Below are 26,708 nucleotides of genomic sequence, written 5' to 3'. Positions count from 1 at the left end.
CCAAGGTAGTAGAATTCCTTAATTTCATCTAATTCGTGACCATCAATCCTGATGTCTTCTCGCTGTTCTCATTTCTACTACTTCTCATTACTTTCGTCTTTCTTCGATTTACTTTCAGTCCATATTCTGTACTCATTAGACTGTTCATTCCATTCAGCAAGTCATATAACTGTTCTTCACTTCCACTCAGGATAGCAATGTCATCAGCGAATCGTATCATCGACATGCTTTCTTCTTGGATTTTAATTCCACTCCTGAGCCTTTCCCTTATTTCCATCACTGATTCTTCGATGTACAGATTGAACAGTAGGGTCGTAAGACTACATCCCTGTCTTACACCCTTCTTAATCCGAGCATTTCGTTCTTGGTCGTCCACTCTCATTATTCCCTCTTGGTTCTTGTGCATATCGTATATTACCCGACTCTCCCAATAGCTTAGCACCACTTTTCTCAGAAATTCGAATATCTTGCACCATTTTACATTGTCAAACGCTTTTTCCAGCTCGACAAATCCTATGAACGTGTCTTGATTTTTTTTTAGTCTTTCTTCTATTATCAGCCGCAACGTCAGAATTGCCTCTCTGGTGCCTTTACCTTTCCTAAGCCAAACGGATCATCTAACACATCCTTAATTTTCTTTTCCATTCTTCTGTGTATTATTCTTGTCAGCAGCTTGGATGCATGAGTTGTTAATCTGACTGTGCGTTAATTGTCGCACTTGTCTGCTCTTGCAGTCTTCGGAATTCTGTGGATGATATTTTTCCGAAAGTCAGACGTTATATTGCCACACCTATACATTCTACACACCAACGTGAATAGTCCTTTTGTAGTCACTTTCCCTAATGATTTTAGAAATTCTAATGGAATGTTGTCGATCCCTTCTTCCTTATTTGATCTTAAATTCTGCAAAGCTCTCTTAAATTCTGATTCTAATACCGGATCCCCCATCTCTTTTGAATCGACTTCTGTTTCTTGTTCTATCACATCATCCAAATCTCCACCCTCATAGAGGCCTTCAATAAACTCTTTCCACCTATCCGCTCTGTCCTTTGCATTTAGCAGAGGAATTCCCATTGCACTGTTAATCTTTCCACCTTTGATTTTAATTTCACCGAACGTTGTTTTCACTTTCCTACAAGCTGAGTCAGTCCTTAAGACTATCATTTCTTTTTCGATTTCTTCACAGTTTTCTTGCAGCCATTTTGTCTTAGCTTTCCTGCACTTCCTGTTTATTTCATTCCTGAGCAACTTCTATTTCAGTTTCCTAAATTTCCCTGAACGTTTTTGTACTTCCAACGTTTATCGATCACCTGAAGTATTTCTTCTGTTACCATTGGTTTCCTTGCAGTTACCTTCTTTGTATATATGTTTTTCTTTCCAGCTTCTGTAAATTGGAAATTTGTGGTAAGGACTATGGGAGCAAACTGCTGAGGTCATCGGTCCCTAGGCTTACACACTACTTAATCTAACTTAAACTAGCTTACACTAAGGAGAACACACACGTCCATGCCCGAGGGAGGACTCGAATCTCGGACGGGGGGAGCCGCGCGAACCGTGCAAGACGCCTTTGACCGCACGGCTACCCCGCGCGGCACAGCTTCTGATTGCCATTTTTAGAGATGTCCATTCCTCTTCAGATGTTTTGCCTACTGGAGTACTTTTTATTGCTTGCCTACAGCTTTAGAGAACTTCAAGCGTATCGCGTTATTTCTTAATACTTTCGTATCCCACTTCTTTGAGTATTGATTCTTCCTGACTAATCTCTTAATCTTCGGGTTACTCTTCATCACTACTACATTGTGATCCATTCCTGGATACTCCTTAAAATCCAAAATCCAGAATCTGATTTCGGACTCTCTGTCTGATCATGATGTAATGTAACTAAAATCTTCCCGTATCACATGGCCTTTTCCATGTATACCTCTTCTTCTTGTGATTCTTGAACAGAATATTCGCTATTACAAGCTGCAACTTATTACAGAACTCAATTCGTCTTTCTCCTCTCTCATTATCTTGTAACCTTTTCTTCTACTCCTTCCCCTACAACTGCATTCCACTCCCCCATGACTGTTAGATTTTCATCTCCCTTTAGGTATGGTATTACCCTTTCAATATCCTCATATTGCCATTGCAATATATATACTCTCTCAGTCTCTTCATCTTCAGTTTGCGACGTTAGCATGTGTGTCTGAACTATTGTTGCCAGTATGTCGATTGTGATAAGAACAACCCTATCAATGAACTGTTCACACTAAAACAGTCTCTGCCCGACCTTCCTATTCATAATGAATCCTACTCACATTATACCAATTTCTTCTGCTGTTGCCGGCTGGGGTGGCCGAGCGGTTCTAGGCGCTACAGACTGGAACCGCGCGACCGCTACGGTCGCAGGTCCGAATCCTGCCTCGGGGATGGATGTGTGTGATGTCCTTAGGTCAGTTAGGTTTAAGTAGTTCTAAGTTCAAGGGGACTGATGACCTGAGAAGTTGAGGCCCATAGTGCTCAGAGCCATTTGAACCATGTTTTCTTCTGTTGTTGATATTATCCTATACTCATCTGACCAAAAATTCTTGCATTTCACTTCACTGATCCCTGCTATACCTAAATCGAGTCTCTGCATTTCACTTTTCCTATTTTCTAGCTACCCTACCGCATTCAAGCTTCTGACATTCCACGCCCCGACTCGTAGAACGTTATCCTTTCTTTGGTGATTTAAAGGCACGGATGAAGCAGTTCTGACATGCTTGACAATGGGAGTAAGGCTCAAGAAGAGTCCAGAGACTCTGATGGGATTTGTCTGCAAAATAAAAACAGTTTGAGAAAGTATAACGATTTTCAGAAAAATGGGTATAAGCTATAGGTGAAAGCGGATAATACATGCAGGAGTAGGGAACAATCAAAATGGACGACCAAAGGCAAGTATCCAGATTAAAAATTGGTAATGCATGCATGCATTCTTCCCTACAACCTGTACATCGGGGAAGCAATGATGGAAATAAAAGGAAGGTTAAGGAGTGGGATTAAAGTTCAATGTGACACGATAGCAATCATAAGATGCATAACGACATTATCCTTAGTGAAAGTGAGTGGTAGTTAAAAGACTTGTTGAACAGTATGAACGGGCACATGAGTCCAGAAAGTAAATTGAGAGTAAACGAAAGAAAGAAAAAAGTAATGGTGGGTAGGAAAACCAATTATGTGTAAACCTAACATCAAACCTGGGAAGAATGTAACTGATGTTAAAAAATTCTGCACGGATGAATTAAGAAGCAGATTGGCAAGGCAAACAAAACATTCTTCGTTGAAAGAAGACTAGCATCGAGCAGTGTTTCATCTGAGGAAGACATTTCTGAGGATCTATGTCTATTGCACAACATTGCATGAAAGTCAATCTTGCACTGAGGGAAAAACGAAAAAAAAGAGAATTAAAGTGTTAGTGAAGTGATGTTACGAAGGGTGCTGAAAGTGAACTGGACTGAGAGGATAAGAACTCAAATGGCTCTACGCAGAATCATCAGTGGGAGGAATATGTGGAAAACTATAACAAAGAGAAAGGAAAGAATGATAGAACAGCAGTCACGGAACAAGAGGAAGCCATAAAAAACAAAACAGTAAAGGAAGACATATATTTGTTATATCCCCAACAAATATATAGTGATGCTGAGTACAACTGCCACTCTCAGATGAAGACGTGGCGCAGGAGTGGAAATCGTGGCGGGCCCCATCGAACCAGCTAGAAAACTGATGACACAAAAAATTTATTACAGAGCAGATTAAGATATTGTGTTTCAGGTCATTGCCATTTATTTTCGGAATATTTAAGGAGTGAAGTGACCTCGTGCTCTCATTACTGCATTAGCTTGATAGCTCATCATAACAACTGTTCTAGTGCTCTTCCTCGTGCTTCATTAGGAACTTGTTTGCTTAAAATAATTATCTCCGAAATATTCAAGTCCTTGTAATGTCAGCCTATAAAATAATTCGTACCTTACACTTACTTTGAGTACCTGTGTTGCCTATAAACCACCAACGATGGTAACATACAAGACTAATAGCTGTGGAAACGATGTAAAAGATGTTCAACAGTTGCAAATGGAGATTTGGTGGTTAACTACGAATCACCAGTAGACTGCAGTGAACAGTTCCAAGGGTGGCTAATTTTGATGACAGTGACATGTCAGTTACTAGAATATCGAGCTACTTTCAAGCACTTGTGGGGTAGCTGTATTACAAGACCTAAACTGTCAAGGAGAAATAAGTTTGTAAGAAAGAGAATCTAAGAACACTGGAGAGAAATTAATTTCCAGGAGCACCACACTAAGACGATGTAACATCCTAGCCTTTATAGAGTCCTAAGCTGGGATATCAAGAGAGTCGACAAGTTCCTTGAAGCATGCTGCATCTAGTTGAAGCCACTCTGCATCTACATGGATACTCCGCAAGCCACCGTACATTGCGTAGCGAAGGGTACCTGGTACACTACAAGTCATTTCCTTTCCTGTTCCACTCTTAAATAAAGCCAGGGAAAAGTGATTGTCTATATGCCTCCACAAGAGCCGTAACTTCTCGTATCTCATCTTGGTGGTGCTTACCCGCAATGTATGTTGGAGGCAGTACAATCGTTCGGCAGTCAACTTTAAATGCGGGTTCTCTAAATGTTTTCAGTAGAGTTTCTTGAAAAGAATGGCTTCTCCCCTCCATTTGAGTTCCTGAAGCATTTCCGTAATATTTACGTGTTGTTCGAAACAACCGACATCAATCGTAGCAGCCCGCCTCTGAATTGCTTCGATGTCTATCTTCAGTTCGACCTAGTACGGATCCCAACTACTCGAGCAATACTCGAGAATGGGCCACACCACTGTCCTATATGTGGTTTCCCTTACTGGTGAAATGGTTCAAATGGCTCTGAGCACTATGGGACTTAACTTCTAAGGTCATCAGTTCCCTAGAACTTAGAACTACTTAAACCTAACTGACCTAAGGACATCACACACATCCATGCCCGAGGTAGGATTCGAACCTGCGACCGTAGCTCTCGCGCGGTTCCAGACTGTAGCGCCTAGAACCGCTCGGCCACCCCAGCCGGCCCTTACCGGTGAACCTCACTTTCCTAAATTTCTCTCATTCAAAGTTCTCACATGCTCGTTACATTTCATATGGCTCTGCAACGTTACTCTCAGATACTTAGAGGACTCCACTGGGTCAAGCAAGGCACTAATGATGCTGTATCCGAATACTATAGGTTTGTTCTTCCTTCTCATCTGCATAACTTAAATTTTTCCATATTAGAGCTAGCTGCCAATCATCACACCACCTATAAATTTTGTCTACGACGTCTTGCACATCTTCCTACAGTCATTCAACGTAGACACCTTACCGTACAACACAACGTCATCAGCAAATAGCCGCAGATTGCTGCCCACCTTGTACGCAAAACTCATTGATCATTAGGTACCAGACTGTGATATGTTGACTGTTACTTGCTATCCCCTGTTACATATATTTCCATACATTCTCGAACATATTATGATCGAATGGTTTAGTGGGACAGTCGCAGTGCCATAGCGTGCTTGGGAGTTCCTCAAACCAGGAATTTCTGCATGCAGGCATTTGATTTCGGCTGTTGTCATCTTCGAAGACCATTCATCATCAATAGCAAAAGCAAGAAAAATACTTTGCCACGGGGGACGTTGAAACAAACATCCTGGTTCGTGGCACTATAACCTAAATGAGTGAACACAAGTCATCGTACGCAAAAAACCCCAAAACTTCACTGAACTACACCTTCCATAGTCTGCAAATGCATCGGAGCGTCGGTACCCTCAAAATATTGCGTCATTTCCAAACGTGCGAACTCGCGACTCGTCTGTTTAGTTCATAGTGTTGCGAAGAGCATTCTGCTACTTACTGTAGAGTAGCTTATAGAGTATATATTTTCGTGTAGCCTTCTGAAGTCAAAAGTTGATGATTCACTTTGGTCGATACTTCCACACTGAAAAGATCTTATGTGCATTATGGTGCAGAAGCGTGTAATTCTGATCAGGTTTACTCTTTTTTATGTCAGTATTGTGACCACGTATTAAGTCGCAGAGATAGTAGATCGCTGTAGGTATTGATTGGGAAGAGACGAATCTGAAGTGGGCTGAATAAAATTAATAAACTGCGTCCTTATGGGTGGAAAACTGATTCTGGAATTGCTGTAAACCTACATTTCAATCAACTGTTACACTGATTTGCTTTGCGTAGAATCCCAGGGGAATAGCAGGGAAGTGATGTATTAACTGTTAGCTGTTTACCTTTACCAGTCCATTGATATTCCCTCGGAATATTTCCGAATACGGTTGTATTGGTACAGGGCACTTACAGGGTGACAATTATTGACTATGTGAAAAAAACGTAAATTATTTACAAGCTAAGGCATGCATACACTTTATTCAACATGTAAACGTCACTACAGATTTTCGGATTTAGGTTATGACATGTTCGACATGCCTGTCATGATTGGCGATGATGTGGCGCAGACGAATAGCGAAGTTCTGCATGGCCCGCTGGAGTGTCGGAACAGGTGTGCTGTCGATCACTTCCTGAATGGCTGTTTTCACCTCAGAAATGAACCAAACCATACAGCGCTTACCAATTGCCATCATGCCCCGCGGCCAACCATGCAGTTGGAACACCATAATACAAACCGTTATTGCTGTACACCTTGTCTTTAATATAGCCCCGCAAAAAGGAGTCGCATGTGTTCAGATCCGGAGAGTATAACGGCCAATCGAGGCCCACGCCATTGGCCTCTGGGTCCCCCAGAGCCAGTATGCGGTCCCCAAAGTGCTCCTCCAGGACATCAAAACACAATCCTACTTCGAACGGGTCGAGATCCGTCTTGCATGAACCACATCTTGTCGAAATATGGGTCACTTTGGACAATGGGGATTAAATCATCTTCCACAACCTTCACGTACCGTTCGGAAGTCACCGTGAGACGTCTCTATCGCGAAATGCGGATTCTCAGTCCTCCAAATACCCCAGTTTTGATTCTTGACGAACAAAACCAAATGAAGGTGGGATTCGTCCCTAACCCAAACCATACAGCGAAAACTAATTGCCATCATGCCCCGCGGCCAACCATGCAGTTTGTACGCCCTAATATAAACCGTTCAGATGTTACGACAATTTTATTTCATGTAGTTCAATGATTGTCACCCTGTATCATTGGAGCTGGAGTAGTGACAATCACACGCATCGTGGCTAACGAGTATTATGATGACCGTTTTGTGAGTGTAGCAGTACTCAACACTGACTCGGGCTCATTCATAAAAATTTCCTTCGTAACAAACGGTGAAAAACGTCACATGGTGAATATCTCTCTCAGCAAATCGCTAGGAGCGTATGTATTGCATGGAATTGCAGATGAGCTTGAGACTTCGCGCGACACCACGGCATCGCGGAGAACTATGGAACGTTTCGTTTTCCTCGTTATATGCGGGAAAATCCAGGTTTAATGCCAACCGAAGCGGCCTGGGTTCGATTCCTAGCAGGATTGGGGATATTCTCCAATCAGCGACCGGGTGTTGTATTGTGCTCATCATCGGCGACACACAAGTCGCCTCAGTGGCTGCACCTGAAGAAACTTGCACCCGATGGCGGGCCGCCGCGTGACAGAGAGGGGGAGTGAGATGGAACTCAACTTTGTTCCTTGAATTCATTATTAATTTATGCAATTTCCCTTCCTATATGGTCGCTATAAGTTATTGTACTCTTAATATAACTGATTTTTAGGACTTTCTTTAAATTTGCCTAATTAAGTTGTTACACTCGCTGTTGAAATTTGTTCTGTACTTGAATCAAACAGTCTGATGTCATCAACGTATTTCTTTTGAAATTACAATGAAATGAACACCCTCATGTGCTTACAGGCATTGACATACGTCGACGGGGACAGACGAAAATGTGTGCCCCGACCGGGACTCGAACCCGGGATCTCCTGCTTACATGGCAGACGCTCTATCCATCTGAGCCACCGAGGACACAGAGGATAGCGCCACTGCAGGGATTTATCTCTGGCACGCCTCCTGCGAAACCCACATTCTCAACGTATTGTCCCGCACTACATTCGTAGTGCCCCCGCCTATTATACTCATTACTCGCAGCGCGTTGCCGATTCCCGTAAGTGTTCGGGCACTGTTTGTGCATTAGCACAGAGGAAGAAGATGGTCAAGTGGCCGGTGAGCCTTAACTATATATATACTAACATGGTAGCTGTTCTTTCGGACATTGTAATTTCATTGCAATTTCATTATAATTATCTGTTCTTTCGGACATGTCCGAAAGAACAGATACCATCTTAGTATATATGTATTTATTTTGTTTACATCTCTTATTCTCAACTCATAACCGCAAGCTGGGGTGTTGTAGGACTTCATCTTTTCAACCATATATCTCAACGGGCTGTAACTGGGGGGCAGAAGGAATCCCAAATAAGAATGTTTGGAAGCTAAAGTTCTGTTCCAGCATTTACTTCATGATCAAAGGAAACATCCCGAAAATCGTAGTCGAAATGGGAGATTAGAAATATTTTCATTAAGTTCTGAGACAGTGTAAGTGTATGTATTTGTTAGATGATTCGTCAAGAATCAGCAACAGTCTGTTATTCAGTTCCAGCGTATATTTGGGTGCGAGAGTTAGTCTAAAATGCATCGTTTGTGACCTATAACGAGGAACAGCACTTGTGCTATAACCATCGCTAATGGTAGTATGCATTGTAATTTAGGTACCATTTTATGACTATGGCACTTCTCTGCTTAAATACTCGAAAATGGCTATTTCTGTTAGTCGTGTAACCAAGATGACTCCTCAATAAACATTACAGCGTTCATCCAGAAATATGCGTTTTAGATGCCTGCTGAGGTGCTTTCTTCAGCGTTCATTACAAAAATATTGCAGAAATAGAAATTTATGGTGCGTGATACAACGAAGTTCAGACACGAGGCCGTAGTCATCAGATCATAACATTTTACACTCCAAATGTTTACTCATTTACAGACCAGAGTGGTATTTGTGGCAGGCATTCTCTCCAGCATACATTATTTATAGCATGAGGGATAATTCCTCCTTTAGAGCATTGTTGCAATTTGTAAAGAAATTAGGTACATTAATTTACGTCGTTGTAATGGACTGAAATAAAATCTATCAGGGCTTCCATTATTAAAATTATTGGCTTAAGGAAAACAGTTCTACACGTAAGTGAAGTGAGTACGTTACAAAGTTTTCCTTATTCTCACGAAATGTTCAAAGCCGTGAACTGGCGGTAATTCCTTCTGATGAAAATTAATATGTATTAAACCTAGGATAGTGTACAGAAGGTCAACTGCACCAGTGGTACAATTCCCTTCAGCAGACGACATAATAAGGAAAAGTTCGTAACCGAAATATGTGCCACCAACGGGTTATATATTACCAAGCTTTAGAGGAAGTTAACAGACACACTCTGCGATGATTGCATGTTAATGGAACGCTAAATTGGACTGCTTAGATTAATAGGATAATGCCGCTCGTTTCAGTTTGCAATCGCCTATCCTTCACTACAATCCCTTACGCCCTGTTCAAATGCCATATAAAGAATGTAAATGACATTAAAATCTAGACGCTCCATAGACTACGCGGAGTTATTGTCACGGGGTGAGTATTGAACAGTTTTAGCTATTTACAGTACGTTCCTTGATACTTATTTAGTTGTGAACTAATGCAAGTAAAAGAGAACTTACTTTTTGTTTTTCCTGAGACGCCAGTAAAATTTGGTTCTAGTTACCTCCATCTGTTTGTGTTTCACTTGGTGAACAATATATGAGAGCCTACTTAGATGTCTTTTGGGTTTCATTGTAAGATTATTGATTTTCTGTATCTTAAGTAATGTAATAAATTTACTTTAGCAAAAATTTCTCCTGTTTTTCCTTGAACAGGTGGCTCCCTGGGGATTCCGTAAGCTTCTCAACTGGATTGCTAATGAATACCCAGGATATCCCATATTTGTTACGGAGAATGGATATTCAGACAATGGCGAGTGGAACGATGTGAACCGTACCAACTATATTACCGTAAGTAATTGCTCGATTCAAAATATTTTCTTCTGTTCTGTAACTTATCCTTACAGACCGTTTTTATTATAATACTTTCATCGTCATATAGGGATGGTATCTTCGATTACTAATCCACAGGTCCTGCGTGTCGGGTTCGAACACAGCTACTGCTTACAATATAAATAAAAATCTTCAACCATGGTAGAGTAAAAGGAGCCATCGTCGTTCTGTGAACGGCATTGTCAAAGAGGGCGGAGGATCAGAAGGCGATTCTGGCGGTCGTGGATTATAAAACTGCCTACAAAAACGAAATAATCAGAATCAATTTCATGAGGAGGCACTCAGTTAAGGATACATGTTGTAACCACAGGAAATCATGTCTATAATTTAAAAAGTAACGCGGTGGCCTCTCCAGTGGCAATCGATTCCATTGTAAAGCCCCATTCACTATTCTTATCTCCCACAGGGAATTTCAAAGGAAGAAGTGCCTACTAAAAGAATAAAAATCAAAATAGGGTGTGGTTCAACGAGAGTGGTAGTGAAATTTACAAAGTCTGAATGTAGTAAGGATATACTAACGTAGATTTCATATCTATTTGCAGACAGTAAAGTGAAATGGTAAGAATGGAAAGACATACCATCACAGGTTAATAAACCAGTTCAAAAATTTTACTATGGGAGGAGGATTCGGTATACAGTAAATAACAAGTTGAACGAGGAGTGTACAAATTTCATCAAATGGTTCAAATGGCTCTGAGCACTATGGGACTTAACTTCTGAGGCCATCAGTTCCGTAGAACTTAGAACTAATTAAACCTAACTAACCTAAGGACATCACACACATCCATGCCCGAGGCAGGATTCGAACCTGCGACCGTAGCGGTCGCGCGGTTCCAGACTGTAGCGCGTAGCTCGGACGCCACGGCCGGCCACAAATTTCATCGAGGATTTTCCTGATCAGTGTCGAATCCACACCAAAACCAACAACAGTAGTACAGATATACATGCGTAGTCACAAACAGAAGACTGCTACATACAAAGTGTGTATGAAGGAACTGATACCGTATCTCATCACTTACATGGATACGAAAATCTAATAATCGGAGGCTTGAACACTGTAATAGGTGAAGTAGCAGATAACAGCGCTGTGGGATAATACGGTGTCGGCAACAACTGTGGGAAATAAGAAATACTCAGTGAGGTTCGGTGTAAATTTCTGCTAGTAGTAGTTAACACATTTCTCAGAATCGCTGGGGGAGGGGGGATACTTGTAAAAATGCTGGAGATATGACGAGATATCTGCACATTACAGCAGAATAATATACTGGCTGAAAGGCGTAACCACGACGACACATAAACTCGGAGGAAGCATAGGAGGATCTTTAGGAAGAATCACCCACCAAGAATGTTGCAAACTGAAGCTGGGAGTAACAGTAATGATGTACTCGAAATTCGCTGAGGCTATAGATAACGTATGATGCTCTTTTCTTTGAACTGCTTTCCCAATATATTTAATTTTTCGCTTTGTTCCGTGCTTAAAGAAAGTATGAGTCCTGTTGAAAATGTGAGAACACGCGCAACCGACACTAAGATATCACATATTATTTTAACGAAGGACTCCATCTTCCAGAATTTGCTTGACGATTTCTTTCCGATGTAAGCTTAATTGTAATATCTTCTGAGGATGGCAAATTAATGTGCCGAAATTGGTCAAGAAGTTAATTTAATAAAAAATTTGCGCATCTGACAACAGAATATTTCTGTTCTTAAAACGTGGTTTCCGGCTGCTGACTGACAGCCATGAATAAAATTTCTACTGTATGGAAGTCCATCATGCACTACGGGAACAAAGATAGTCAAATAGTTTGAGATGTACAGCTAGCATGCACACTTTCGCAATTTCAAGAGTAAACCTCATTGTGGTGCACCGGAAGGATTACAGAAATTTATATTTATGTAACTATGCTAGATACAGCGGCACGGTTTGTTGGTTACCTAACTCACCAATTTTTTGTGGATTTACCTCTGCATGTATTCTGAAAGCATCTAATTTCTTTATCTCTTGCAAATGGCTCTGAGCACTATGGGACTTAACATCTATGGTCATCAGTCCCCTAGAATTTAGAACTACTTAAACCTAACTAAACTAAGGACATCACACATCACCCAGTCATCACGAGGCAGAGAAAATTCCTGACCCCGCCGGGAATCGAACCCAGGAACCCGGGCGTGGGAAGCGAGAACGCTACCGCACGACCACGAGCTGCGGACTGTCTCTTCCAAAAATGGGTAGTATTTCAACACGACCGTGCACACCGGATGTAAATTTTTCGCCATTTCTTGGATGAAACCTTTCCAAACAGAAGGATCACTGGAGACGGTCGAACATCATGGCCACCAGTTTCAGCAGACATAACTCATCTTGACTTCTTTTGTATTTTTTCTTAAACATAAGGCGTTCGATTCACCAGTTTTTGTTGCATAAACTCTTAGGGTACGAATAAGCGATGTTCTAACGGCGGTGTCGGAAGAGGTGTAAGCAGAGACATGTAGAGAAACTGAGCACCCTATACGTTCTACGGCCAATCGTTGGATCACACGTGAAAGTGTGTCCAAAAAGACAAAAAGAAACTGTATGCTTTAAGCTAGCTGTTTCAACAAACAGCATACCTGCATCTAACATACTTCCTCAGGAAAATTTTTTTTGATTTTGGAAAAACTTTGAGCACATCCTGTACAGCATATCTCGTAGCGCCCGCCACTGGAATCAGATGAGCAAATAGATAACTCTCTCACTCCCTCTGTCCGTCTCTTTGTATCTCTCTCGCATCCCTCCTACACGAACCAGTGACAAATCGCGCTGCTCAGCTTTGGATAATCCGCATCCGTCCTATGGGCTAAGGGACCTGCCGACAGGTGGAGAACTTTAATCATACTTCCGTTGGATACTGTGAATGACTTACAGTTTGTAATACGCATCTTATACATTTAGATTGATGTGACTGTTAATATTCAAATACGTATGTGGAAAATATTACATTTCTTTATGTTAAAGGTCAACTGCCGTTCTCTACACCATCACCTTGTAGACCTTACATATACGATATAAGGGCTATCTCTCAAACAACATTTTATTTCAGTGCAAAATGGTAGTCCACACAATTCCCTATCCACAGCAAATACAGCTTAAGTCTTCTATAATTAGGTATGATTGATGTATGATGGCACTCACATAGGCAGTCACGAGTTAATGTGTTCAGAAAACGACGGCAAGCAGGTCTGAAATTACAACAGTGTTTAATAAGCTAGTCTGAGATAAAAAAAAATCTACTTTGTTTCTGAGTGGACAACACTCCCTGCGGATTCTTCCAATGAAACTCAGTCAACCATGTACATAACCTGCTATTAATTTTATGTTATCGTTCCACTAGAACTCGCTCCTTATGCATTTCCAGTGATTATTATACCATGCTGTAACTACATGATATTATTAAAAAGTTCTTTTAAACATTTTGTTAAAATCTTCTAAAAAACTTCTCGAAACCATATTAGCTGTTTATGAGTTTGCAACCATGGGCTAGGGCCCCCTCATCGAGCATGATTGGTACCTTGTCATATCACAGTATCAAGTACCTAAAAAGCCAAATTAAGATTCTTTTTTTACGTTTTCTATATTTGGTACTTAGAAAAAACATTGACATATTCATTATAGAAAAAGTATTGAGTTTAAAACATTTCCAATTTAGCCATCATTCGACCGCTACGGCCGCAGGTTCGAATCCTGCCTCGGGCAAGGATGTGTGTGATGTCCTTAGGTTAGTTAGGTTTAAGTAGTTGTAAGTTCTAGGGGACTGATGACCTCAGAAGTTAAGTCCCATAGAGCTCAGAGCCATTTGAACCATTTAGCCATCATTGTTTTTGTTAAATTTCTGATCATTGCTCAAAATCTTTCTCTTCAAATCTGGGTATTTAGTATAACAAACTCCTTAAAAAATAAAAATTGAGTATGAACTGAAAATGACAGGCAAAAATTTAAACTGAGGGTATTGGTCTTTCAAGTGTTCTACACTTGAGATTGCATTGAGTAGACATGTGTGAAATATAAGAAAACACTAATTTCATACAAGGTATTATTTATTTGAAAAAATACAGTTACAACAGAGTACTCCATCATTATACAGTTAGTATTTATTTTCAATTCTTAATGAGATGAGTTCAATCTGACCTTTGAGTTCATTATTTCTGAAATAATAGGTTCCAAACTTGAAACTTTCACTCTGAAATCTGACCGCATGTCGAGCCGATTCCTGTGTTTGTTTTTCATGAAACACGTGGAAGAAACTACTTGCTGACACCGATATGTGGTAGCAAATGGAAGGATATTTTTCATCGCCTTATCTCCAAGTTTCTTGTAGTCCTTCCGTGCCGATGCCCAGAAGTCTGTAATTTTATCACCGATGAAAATGTTTATCATCGTACCACATCTGGACAGATCCACAGGTTGATCTTGCTCATATTCAGTGAGGCGTTGGATTTTGTCTATTTCTTCACAGCTGAAGGGATTCCGAATCCATCTGTCGTCAGGGTCAGGTTCAGGGAAATACTATCTAAAATTGGTGGCTAGGCTGCGTAGATGCTCGGCTAAAATGATCTTGACTGGTCTGGCAAATTCTCCTCTGATGACGCCAAGGATTGTTTTAAAGTAGAAAAGTTAGTTAGTGATTTTCTATCCTTGACGCCCAGATCTGACACTTTTTGACCATAGCACTAATCTTATCCTCAACTTTGAACATGTCTACACTTTTTCCTTGCAAACTCAAGTATAACATATTCAAGTGTTCAAACACATCAGCTAAGAACGCAACTGAGCAAAGCCAAGAGAAGTTCATCAGAAAATCCGCGTACTTTGGGTCAAGAAGGAAGACACAAACCTCGTCTCTAAGTTCAAAAAATCTTGACAAGACCCTACCTCGAGAAAGCCATCTTACTTCCGTATGAATAAGAAGTTGCTCATGCTCACTGCCGGTCTCTTTACACTCTAGGAAGAAGCTAGACGCAGAAGTTGGCGTTCGCTAAAGCTGTGCTCATGCAGGAAGCGGCCAAAACGAAAAATCTGTTATCATACGAAATATATTTAATATATATTTTTATTCTTAAAGCATCTTGCGGATCCCTCTGTGTCCGCGGACCACCTATTGGGAACCACTGGGCTAGGGGAAGCGTCTTTCATTAGTAAACAAAATGGTCTCGGTCCCCGGTTCGCTACCGACCACAGCTTAAAGTTTGAATAAAAATCTTCTGCAGTGGCGGCCGAAGACTTCCGGCATTGGAAGTCATCCTGATTCATCTAACGGTGTTGTCAAGGAGGGTGGACGAGCGAATAGAGGTTCAGGCGACTCTCTTGCCCTATGGGTGGGAAACTGCCCCTAAAGGCGGAAGAATCAGTAATGATCAACGACATGCAGAAGGGAATGGAAACCACTGCGTTAAAGGCCTATAACGTGTATCCACAGGACATGTGGCCTGTAAGTGAAAAACTTTTGAGATGATCTATCTATTGGCAAAAAATTCCGGACGAGCTCCCCTTCGGGTATCCGGGAGGGGACTGCCGAGGGGGAGGCGACCATCAGGAAGACACTGGACAAACAACGAAAGGATAACGTTCTACGAGTCTGCGGGTGAAATGTCAGAAGTTTGAACGCGGTAGGGGAGTTATAAAACTGAAAATACTAACGCCCAGTCTAGATATAGTGGGGGTTCACTGAAGTCAAATTTAAAGAAGACAGGGACTTCTAGTATAGCATAATGTCAACAGATGGTATAACGGAGCAGGAAGCGTTATGAATAGAAAGGCAGGGCAGAGAAAGATTTCCTGTGACGAGTTAAGTGCTAGAGTTGTTCTCATCAGAATCGACAACAAAGAAACACCGACAATGATAGTTGAGGTATATAAGCCGACGTCGCAGGCTAAAGATAAACAGATAAAATATATGAGGTTATTGAACGTTTAATTCAGTACGTAAAGGAAGATGAAAACGTAACAGTCATGGGGGTCGTAATGTAGTTTTAGGGGAAGAAGTATATGAAAGGGTTAGAGGAGAATATGAGTTTGCTACTAGGAATGATAGAGGAGAAAGACTAATTCAGTTCTGCAATAAATTTCAGCTGCTAACAACAAATACTATGTTCAGTAATCACAAGAGGATGATGTATACTCGGAAAAGTATAGAAGGTACTCGAAGATTTCATTACATTACATCATGGTCAAGCAGAAATTCCGAAATCAGATACTGGCTTGTGAGTAGTACCCAGGCGCGGATGTAGACTCTTATCACAATTTAGTATTGATGAAGCGTAGACTGAAGTTCAAGAGACTAGGCAGAAAGAATCAATGCGCAAAGAAGTCGAATACGGGAGAGCTAAGGAATGAAGAAGTACGCTTGAATTTCTTTATGGCTATGGCTACTCCACAAAGGAAAGCTCAGCGCGCAGATCCTTTGAAGAGAAATGGACATCTCTAAAAATGGCAATCACAGAAGTTGGGAAAAAATCGTAGGCACAAAGAAGGAAAATGAATAACAGGAGAAATACTTAGTTGATCAGTGAAAGAAGGAAGTACTAATACGCTCAGGGAAATTCAGGAATGCAGTGATACAAGCCACTTAAGAATAAAAGAAATTGAAAGCGCAGAGAAACTAAGGCAGAATGCGTGCATGCAAAATGTGAATAAGCCGAAAAAGAAATGATTGCCAGAAGGTTTGATCCGACATGCAGAAAAGTCAAAACGGCATTCGATCATATTAAAAGCAAGGCTGATAGCTTAAAGAGCGCAATGAATTTCCACTTCTAAAAGCAGAGGAGAGAGCAGATAGGTGGAAAGAGTGCATTGAAGGTGTCTATAAGGGGACACGATAGAAGAAGAAACAGGAGTCGATATAGAAGAGGTAGGGGATCCAGTATAATAATCAGAATTTCGAACAGCTCTGGAAGACTTAAGATCAAATAAGGCAGAAGGGATGTATAGCATTCATCAGAATTTCTAAAATCGCTGGGAGAAGTGGACATAAAATGAGTATTCACGTTGGTGTGTTCAATCCATTAGTCTGGCGATACATCATTTGATTTTCAGAAAAATATAATCCACACAATTCCGAAGATTACAAGAGCTAACAAGTGCCAGAGCTGTTGTACAATCAGCTCAACAGTTATACACCCAGTTGCTGACTAGGATGATGTACAGAAGAATTGGAAAGAATATAGCGGATGTGTTAGAGGGCTATTAGATTGGCTTTGAGCCATTGTACAATCAGCTCAACAGTTGGTTGGTTGGTTGTTTGGGGAAGGAGACCAGACAGCGTGGTCATCGGTCTCATCGGATTAGGGAAGGAAGTCGGCCTTGCCCTTTCAGAGGAACCGTCCCGGCATTTGCCTGGAATGATTTAGGGAAATCACGGAAAACCTAAATCAGGATGGCCGGACGCGGGATTGAACCGTCGTCCTCCCGAATGCGAGTCCAGTGTCTAACCACTGCGCCACCTCGCTCGGTAGCTCAACAGTTATACACCCAGTTGCAGACTAGGATGATGTACAGAAGAATTGGAAAGAATATAGCGGATGTGTCAGCGGGCTATTAGATTGGCTTCAGGAAAGGTATGGGCACCAAAGGGCAGTTCTGACGTTACAGATGATGATGATGGAAGCAAGACTAAAGAACAATGAAGACACTTTCAAGGGGTTTGTCGAGCTGCAAAAAGCGTTCGACAAAGTCAAATGGTGCAAGATATTCGAAATTATGAGAAAAATGGGGTTAAGTTATAGGAAAATGTGAGTAATATAGTATATGTACAGGAACCAAAAGAGAGCAATAAGAGTGGAAGACCAAGAACGAAGTGCTTGAATTAAAAAGGGCTGAAGACAGGTATGTAGTTATTCACCCATTCTGTTCAATCTATCCATCGAAGAAGCAATGAGGAAATAATGGAAAAACTCAACAGTGGATTTTAAATCCAAGGTGAAAAGATGTCAATGATAATATTCGCTAATAACATTGTAGTGCTCATTGAAATTGAAGAAGAAATACAGGCTCTGTTGAATGGAATGAACGGTCTAATGAGTACAAAATATGGACTGAAACTAAGTCGAAAGAAGAGGAAAGTAATGAGAAGCAGCAGAAATGAGAGGACCGAAGAACCTAATATCAGGATTGGTGGTCACGAAGTAGATGGATTATTCATTGTCAACAGCAATCTGTTGGTTTGAAACCAGAATGTGCGTCTGGAGCGCAACGTTGTATGGTAGTGAAACATGGACTGTCGGTAAACCGGAAGAGAAGAAAATCGAAGCATTTAAGATGTGGTGCTAAGGAAGAATGTTTAAAATTAGGTGGACTGATAACGTATGCAATGAGGAGTTTGGCAGATTTGGCAGGAAAGAAATATATGGAAAACACTTTCAAGAAGAGGTGACAAGATGGTAGTTCACGTGTTAAGACATCACGGAATAACTTCTGTGGTTAAAATTGGAGCAGAAGTGGGTAAAAACCGCAGAGGAAGTCAAATTAAACCTGTCACAAGACGGATGACTGAAAAAACTCTATTCGAAGATAACAAGTTAGCGGTTTCGCGCTATTGTAATCTTTCCCTCAATATGCGATTGTAATATTGCGGAACCGGTCGTATATAATCTCGGAATAAAGTATTTTGTACAATAATGAGTATTTCTGTCTAATTATTGTTATTATTGAGGGTCAATTGCCAATCCCTGCATCAAGCGTCGATCCTGCTCAGGTCTGACTGCATTTCGCTACAGTTTTATAGCTTTTCGTCTTGGCTGTATTCATCTGCAAAATACCTCGCGGGAGTACTGATGTTATCCTCTAGGTCATTTATGTACAAGGTATCAGTGCACATTTTTGTATTTGTGACTGAGGATAGTGTACCGAATAATATTACATCAGCACTTACGTCATTTGCATATTACTAATTACAGGTTATATGTTTTTCGGTTGTTTAGTACCTCCAAGTACATCTGGCAAGTGCAAGTCATTAACGTTTATTTTCTCATGGGTAACAGGTCGGGTGTTGAAGGGTGGATGCATGGACGCTAAAAGGTGTAGTCCACCTAGTGGTGCAATACGACTGTACAAATAGAAATATCTGAAGTATCTGTACCTATACACTATATATCGTGAATAGTAGTGGTCCTACAATACTCCCTTTGGGTACACCTGTTTGTGTTTGAAGATAACTCTCTGTTATGAATGACATACTGTGCGCTACTATCTAGGAACTCCTCCACTGTCTGTATAATTATGATCGTAAAACTTTATGACAATCTTTTCTTAGTTCTTCGCAACTATTTTTTCCTTTTCAACTTCATATTCATTAATTTAAAGTACGTCGTATTACATTAAGAAGGAAAAATGTCATTTAAAACGACGAAAATATGTTGAATTTTCTCACTACTGCTTTCAGAGCTATATGGCGGAGATGTTGAAGGCAATTAACGAAGATGGCATCGATATCTTCGGTTACACAGCCTGGACCCTCATGGACAATTTCGAGTGGTCATGGGGATACACGTAAGTTCTGTCTGTCTGCTTCGATACTTACACCGACATTTCCATCGATATTCTGTTAAACCGCAGTTTTATGACGTGGTTATGCAACACGCTTTCCTTCCTCTTTCTTCTTAATACACAGGACAAAACTTTTTGAGTCTTTAATTTACTCATCTTGAGTGGTAAGGAGCAATCTGTATTAATTACCTGAAAGAAGGAGAACTTCATAGCCAAGATCACTTGTAAATAATCCTCTATTACCGGGTTCGGTAAGCATGATTACCAACTTCAGACGCCGATAAAAGTTTATTACATGTCTCCTATACCAGATGTACAAATACTATTTCTAAAATCTTGCCAGGTATGTGAGGGATGAGAGGAGGGGTGCGCTGGCAAGTCAGGTTTAAAACTATTCTGTATACTGTTGTTTTAATCCTGACTTGTCGATGCGTCGTTCATCTCGTCCCTCACATACCTGGCAATGTTTTAGAAAGAGTGTTTGTACAGCTGGTACAGGAGACACGTAATAACCTCTCATCGAGGTCTTAAGACAGCAATGATGCTTACCAAAACCAGTAATCGGGAATCTTGGCGACCTTAGCGAAGAAATTGACCTTCTCTCAGTTTCTGAGACTTCTTCACTGACTTGATTCTTGTCTACTTTCGTGGTAACGGCGAGATTTGATTATCTTTGAGAGTTATTTGTCTCTTATTTTGTTTCAGGGCCAAATTTGGACTCTACTACGTGGACTTCAATGATGATGCGCGACCGAGGACAGCTAAAGACTCGGTTCAGACCCTAGCTCAAATATACTCTAGCAATGAGCTACCAATGGAATATTTTAACTAATTCGTAACGATGTCTTTAAGCTGTTAAGTTTATTGTATGTAATAATGCTCCAAAAATAAAAATGGAATTAACTGCCACTACACTGATAACTAATAACTTCACACAAAAGGAATGTTTGCTTTTCTTTGTTGTTGTATTGCATGTGTTATTCTATGCCTGTAATAAAATGTAAAACTGTTACGTATGTCTGTTTGTCTGTTTGAACTAACTAATCTGCAAAAAATTCGAAACAAATTTTTATGGGATTTTTGCAGGTAAATTGAGTGTAAGTGCTCTACCATCTGAGCCACCGATGCACGACTCACGTCCGGTACTCACAGCTTTACTTCTGCCAGTATCTCGTCTCCTACCTTCCAAACTTGGTAGAGCACTTGCCCGCGAAAGGCAAAGGTCCCGAGTTCGAGTCTCGGTCGGGCACACAGTTTCAATCTGCCAGGAAGTTTCATATCAGCGCACACTCCGCTGCAGAGTGAAAATCTCATTCTGGAAATTGAGTGTAGCTTCGGCCAAATGCAGGCTTTACTTAATCAAAACTGAATGATGAAATAAAAAGATATAGTGGTTTAAAATTTTATCTAAAACTGTCGTATTTGTCTGTTTCTCTGGATACACTGATCTCCAAAATTGCATGACAAATTTTCATAGAGTTTACACAGGTGTCTCGAGCGTAACTAAGAGTAATCATCCAAACCAGATCACGGAAGGAAAAGGTATCTAAAATCGTCTGTTTAGCTTACAAGTTCAGGATTTAATCATCACAGCGCAGTAAACCAGAAAACCAACAGATGGCACTTTTAGTTTTTTTAGCTTAGTGACAAATATATTTTCAGAAATTTACACCAGAGGCAGAATTAAGCGCCAAAATCTTATCTTTACGAACACAAACTAATAGTGAATTGTCTATAGCCGTAATTACAATATCATATTTCTTTGACAAAGAAATAAGATCAAACATTCGTCAAATTTCTTTGACAAAAATCTTCGACATGGCGCTATAAGGGGGTATTACACTGCCGTCATATTTTCCGTCAGTTTTCAAGATGGGGACGACATCTTGTTATTACGCGCTGCAGTTTCTAGCACCAAAATTGCACTGTGTGTGTATTTGCAACACGCGGTTTCTTAATACATGAGAGAGCTGCTTTAGTTTACAACACAGCACTCAAATATCACATTGCACGTTTATCAAAATGATTCCAGACACATGTGAAGTGATTTATAAAGTACTGAAGGGGGTATATGTGAAGGTAAATAAAAGTTTTGTACACTACATGGGCAGGAAGAACTATTTGTAAATTTTAAATTTAATTAATGGAATTAGTGTTTCAGCAAATATAAAATTAATACATGGTACGAAATAGATGAACGCGTTTTAACTTGTGGGAAACAGAGTTCAAAAATAGACAAACTAGGATGGAAAGCTAAGAAAGAATTTTTTGTTTCAGAGTGTGACCACATCCTCTATTCCGCCTCGTTAAAAAGCTGCTTGGATGTTTCCTGATGTAGAAATGGTTAGCTGTAGCTGCGATTGTGGACATGAAGTCACCTGCTACATATTTCACCTGCCCATGAACACATAATTAATAGCACGCACCGTGCCCCTTGCTAACCCCCACCACAGTCGAAGCGAGTTTATTAAAAAAAATAAAAAAGAGTCGAAGGAACAAACCAACTTTAAAGACTTGTTTGCAAACACACTACATAGACGAAAAATAGCTGTAGCGACGCTAGCGATCCAAGCGATTACATTTCACATTGCACTGAACAGAAGACGAACGACTTTTATGATGAAATCTGTGGTGTCACCGCCAGACACCACACTTGCTAGGTGGTAGCCTTTAAATCGGCCGCGGTCCGTTAGTATACGTCGGACCCGCGTATCGCCACTATCAGTGATTGCAGACCGAGCACCGCCACACGGCAGGTCTAGAGAGACTCCCTAGCTCTTGCCCCAGTTGTACAGCCGACTTTGCTAGCGATGGTTCACTGCCTACATACGCTCTCATTTGCAGAGACGACAGTTTAGCATAGCCTTCAGCTACGTCATTTGCTACGATCTAGCAAGGCGCCATATTCAGTTACTATTGATATTGATATTGTGAATCATGTACCTTCAAGAGCGACGTTCATCATTAATGGATTAAAGTTAAGTATCAAACTAATTAATTCCGCTTTCTGAATTCTAACTTCTTGTCATGTTCCAGACCTCACGTAAGTATAGTCCTTCCCTCCTCACGCCAACCTGCGTGAGCTAAATCGCGTGCTTTTCGGCCTCCACGAGTAACACGGTGTTGGCTCTTCTGCCAACACAACAAAATCTACTGTGAGGCCCTAGATTTGGTCATATTTATTTGACTACAGGCGAGATCTGACAAAGTTCCCAATTACACCATCAGATTTTTTTGACATAAATATTAGACACATCAGCTTTGACAAAGAAATATGATAGTATAACACCGGCCTAAGGTATACAGATATAATGATTTCATTTTGGTTTTAAAAACTTAACATTGCTTCGCTCCCTTCGGTGGTTTTATTTATATTGTTGCATAGGAACAAAGAATTTATTATTTTTTATTTGTGATTTGGGTACCTTGGGAAGCAACCTCCGAGTTTCCTTTGCTGTCATGGGGCGATATGCAAATGACCTATTTACTGAACTCGCAATTCAATTAGAAATACCCCCCCATTCCTATTCTTGTGCGCGTAGTAACATTTGACTATGCAGTACAGGCCACTGTTAAAGAATCAGATTGAGTTAGGTCGCTTGTCTCATAGGAAGTAGTGATGGATGTAAATTATTAACATCAAGTTAACCCCACCAAAATTTTTGACTAGGTTGTAGGATAGGGTTGGTGTGACAATGTAGGTAGTCTGAAATATCAGGAAAGATAATCAGATTAATTCCATTTAACGAATACATATACTATCAAATTGAATTAATGAGGTGATGCCTCTTGAGAGTGTACTAATTAATATCTTAATAAAGAGGAAGGAATATAACACTAATCTACAACTATAAAACCTATCAATGTGGATTGGCACTTTCCTCTAACTGAACGAGGGCACAAGATTCTAGGCCACGTTCTTTCCATCAGTATCAAATCATAGAAATAATGTTAGAATGTGCTGCGATGCTCAGTCGTTCAATGGCCACCAGTTTAACTTCTATGAGTCTGATCGTGTTACTGCTGGAGCTGCGTAAATTACCTATTCTGCTAATCTGCTTCACGACAGCTTCCCCAGCCGGCTGTTCTCATCGTTTTGTGATACCAACCAGGTGTGATGCCTCTGCAACTACAGCGGCGCACACATACGACACAATTCCGCGAAATTATCCGTAGTTCCGGATAAGGTACACACCTACTCCACAATTATCGTCCGGTACAGAGTACTGTGTCCATATCCAACAGACCTGAAACGCAAGTCACCTATTTCTACCAAAAGTCTAGTACGGCGTGCCGCTCCACTGCTGTGGCTGTCCAAACGCAACTGTTTTTCACCAATGAGTGCGCGGGAAACATCGCTTACGTCACGTCGATCTGACCAATCGCGGTCAGCTGTGGGAGTCGCCGCCCGTTGAAAAAATTTCCAGACCCTATCTTGGCGCCAGTGTGTAACCGGACACATTCACCTCCTCTGTATCACTTTAAAAAAATATGGAATGGGGGATTCGTGGAGGTACTTTCTTTGCTGGTATTGTCGCCTGCGACGATTTCGTGAGCCCAGGGCGACACGCCGAGGGGGGGAAACAGCGTCTCCATTCGTTATTCACTTTGAACAGACATTCCACTTGCCTTGCAGTGTTTTGCCGGAAGTGACGCCTGCCTGTCGGATGGCATAAAAGCCCTGCCGCCGGAGATTGAACTGGCAGTGCCAACAACCACCTCCTGGGGTGCTGGAGGTTGCAAAATTCACCCTGCTGGCTTCCCGCCACTAGCACCCTGAGTACAATCCCGCACGAAACTCTATCCACAAAAATTATTAGCACTTAAAGCAGTGCAGTACATTCTCATTGTTGATCCCTTAGTCATCTCCGAGCTATTCGCCTTTACTGCCCTAATTAATACTCAAAAATGCAAAGTGGCGATTGATGTGGGCGTTACACCCCCAGTGCATAGCCCATAAAGTTTGCCACCTTTCATTGATCCCTCCTTACCTCTAGAATTTAGCGTCGGTCTGTACACAGATTAGGGTAAGATAGGTGTGGTACAGGCCCAATAAATTTCTGCATGAGTAGACTACATACGTCATAATTGGTACAAATGCAATCATAAATCAAAGAAAAAAGAGTGAGTATCAACCAGCATGCACTCCATAAGTGGCCCATAGGGACCATCCGACCGCCGTGTCATCCTCATACGAAGATGCGGATAGGAGGGGCGTATGGTCAGCACAACGCACTCCCGGTCGTTATGATGGTTTCCTTTGACCGGAACAGCTACTATTCGGTCGAGTAGCTCCTCAGTTGGCATCACGACGCTGAGTGCACCCCGATAAATGGCAACAGCGCGTGGCAGCGCGTGATGTCCTTAGGTTAGTTAGTTTTAAGTAGTTCTAAGTTCTAGGGGACTGATGACCGCAGAAGTTAAGTCCCATAGTGCTCAGAGCCATTTGAACCAGCCCAACAGCGCTCAACTTCGGTGATCTGACCTGAAGCGGTGTATCCACTGCGACAAGACTGTTGCCTACGAAAGGGGCATAGTGTAACATATATGCACAAATTGAATGAAAGACAAACAAACAATGTACTAAAGTAATGATATTAATGGTCAATGATGACGCCTGTATATGTATAAAGGGTGGCCCTAGGGCTCATCTCTCCCGCCATTGAGGGCGATGTAAGGCGACACATTGTCTGGGAAGACGTATAAACATGTTGGTGGCAGTAATCATAAATAAGTTATAAAAATTAATTTATCATGAAATACTGTATTTGACATCAGATAAGTCTGGTAAGAACATAGTGGTCACACAATAAAGAGTCTAACATCATCCAAGACTGTAGTTTTGTAAGCAGTCTGTTCAGGTTTTTATGTTGGTAACGCCACGTAGCGCTCTGTATGAAAATCACTGACTGTGCTGTGTGCAGTCTGTGGCAGGTGGACGAGGCAATTCTTCATGCAGTTGACGATAACCCTGATGTCAGCGTCAGAGAAGTTGCTGCTGTACAAGGTAACGTTGACCACGTCACTGTATGGAGAGTGCTACGGGAAAACCAGTTGTTTCCGTACCATGTACAGCGTGTGCAGGCACTGTCAGCAGCTGATTGGCCTCCAAGGGTACACTTCTGCGAATGGTTCATCCAACAATGTGTCAATCCTCAATTCAGTGCAAATGTTCTCTTTACGGATGAGGTTTCATTCCAACGTGATCAAATTGTAAATTTTCACAATCAACATGTGTGGGCTGACTAGAATCCGCACCCAGTTGTGCAATCACGTCATCAATACAGATTTTCTGTGAACGTTTGGGGGCATTGTTGGTGTTGTCTTGATTGGGCTCCATGTTCTTCCACCTACGCTCAATGGAGCACGTTATCATGATTTCATACGGGATACTCTACCTGTGCTGCTAGAACATGTGCCTTTACAAGTACGAATGAAATTTCAAGGTTCCGAGTTCGAGTCTCGGTCCGGCACACAGTTTTAATCTGCCAGGAAGTTTCATATCAGCGCACACTCCGCTGTAGAGTGAAAATTTCATCCCAGAAACATTCCTTGGCTGTGGCTAAGCCATGTCTCCGCAACATCCTTTCTTCCAGGAGTGCTAGTTCTGCAAGTTTCGCAGGAGAGCTTCTGTGAAGTTTGGAAGGTAGGTGACGAGGTACTGGCGGAATTAAAGCTGTGAGGACGGGCCGTGCGTCGTGCTTGGGTAGCTCAGTTGGTAGAGCATTTGCCCGTGAAAGGCAAAGGTCCCGAGTTCCAATCTCGGTGCGCCACACAGTTTTAATCTATCAGGAAGTTTGACGTTAACACTGATTCGCAGGACATAATCGGTGTCCACCTCTCTATTGCGAGCAGTGTCGTTTACGTCAAGTTAGTCAGTGAAGATCTGTGAAACAGAATCGTGTGTGCAAATACGAACAATCGCAAATTCAAACAATCCGATAGCTGTACTGGGGCATGCCCTATCGACCACGTGGAACTCGTCTTCTGTACGCTACGAGATTACGAACTCCCGATCGAAGTACCAGCGGACAGCATCACCTCGGATTTCCAAC

At 41.4% G+C, this 26,708-nt stretch overlaps 1 protein-coding gene and 1 non-coding gene across 2 annotated transcripts in view; one reads left to right on the top strand and one right to left on the bottom strand.

Annotated features, from left to right (window-relative positions):
• Positions 1–20,485, top strand: part of LOC124805600 (myrosinase 1-like) — a 61,109-nt gene extending 40,624 nt beyond the window's left edge. The window contains exons 9-11 of the mRNA XM_047266167.1: positions 9,960–10,094; positions 19,550–19,656; positions 20,359–20,485. Coding sequence (XP_047122123.1) covers positions 9,960–10,094; positions 19,550–19,656; positions 20,359–20,485 — 369 coding nt within the window. The remainder of the gene's footprint in view (positions 1–9,959; positions 10,095–19,549; positions 19,657–20,358) is intronic.
• On the bottom strand, positions 7,954–8,027 carry Trnat-ugu. Its single transcript has one exon. It is a non-coding gene; the product is annotated as a tRNA-Thr (tRNA).
• Positions 20,486–26,708: the final 6,223 nt, after the last annotated feature.

Source organism: Schistocerca piceifrons, chromosome 7 (genome assembly GCF_021461385.2).
Source record: "Schistocerca piceifrons isolate TAMUIC-IGC-003096 chromosome 7, iqSchPice1.1, whole genome shotgun sequence".
NCBI lineage: Eukaryota > Metazoa > Arthropoda > Insecta > Orthoptera > Acrididae > Schistocerca > Schistocerca piceifrons.
This window is presented reverse-complemented; position numbering and strand designations above follow the sequence as displayed.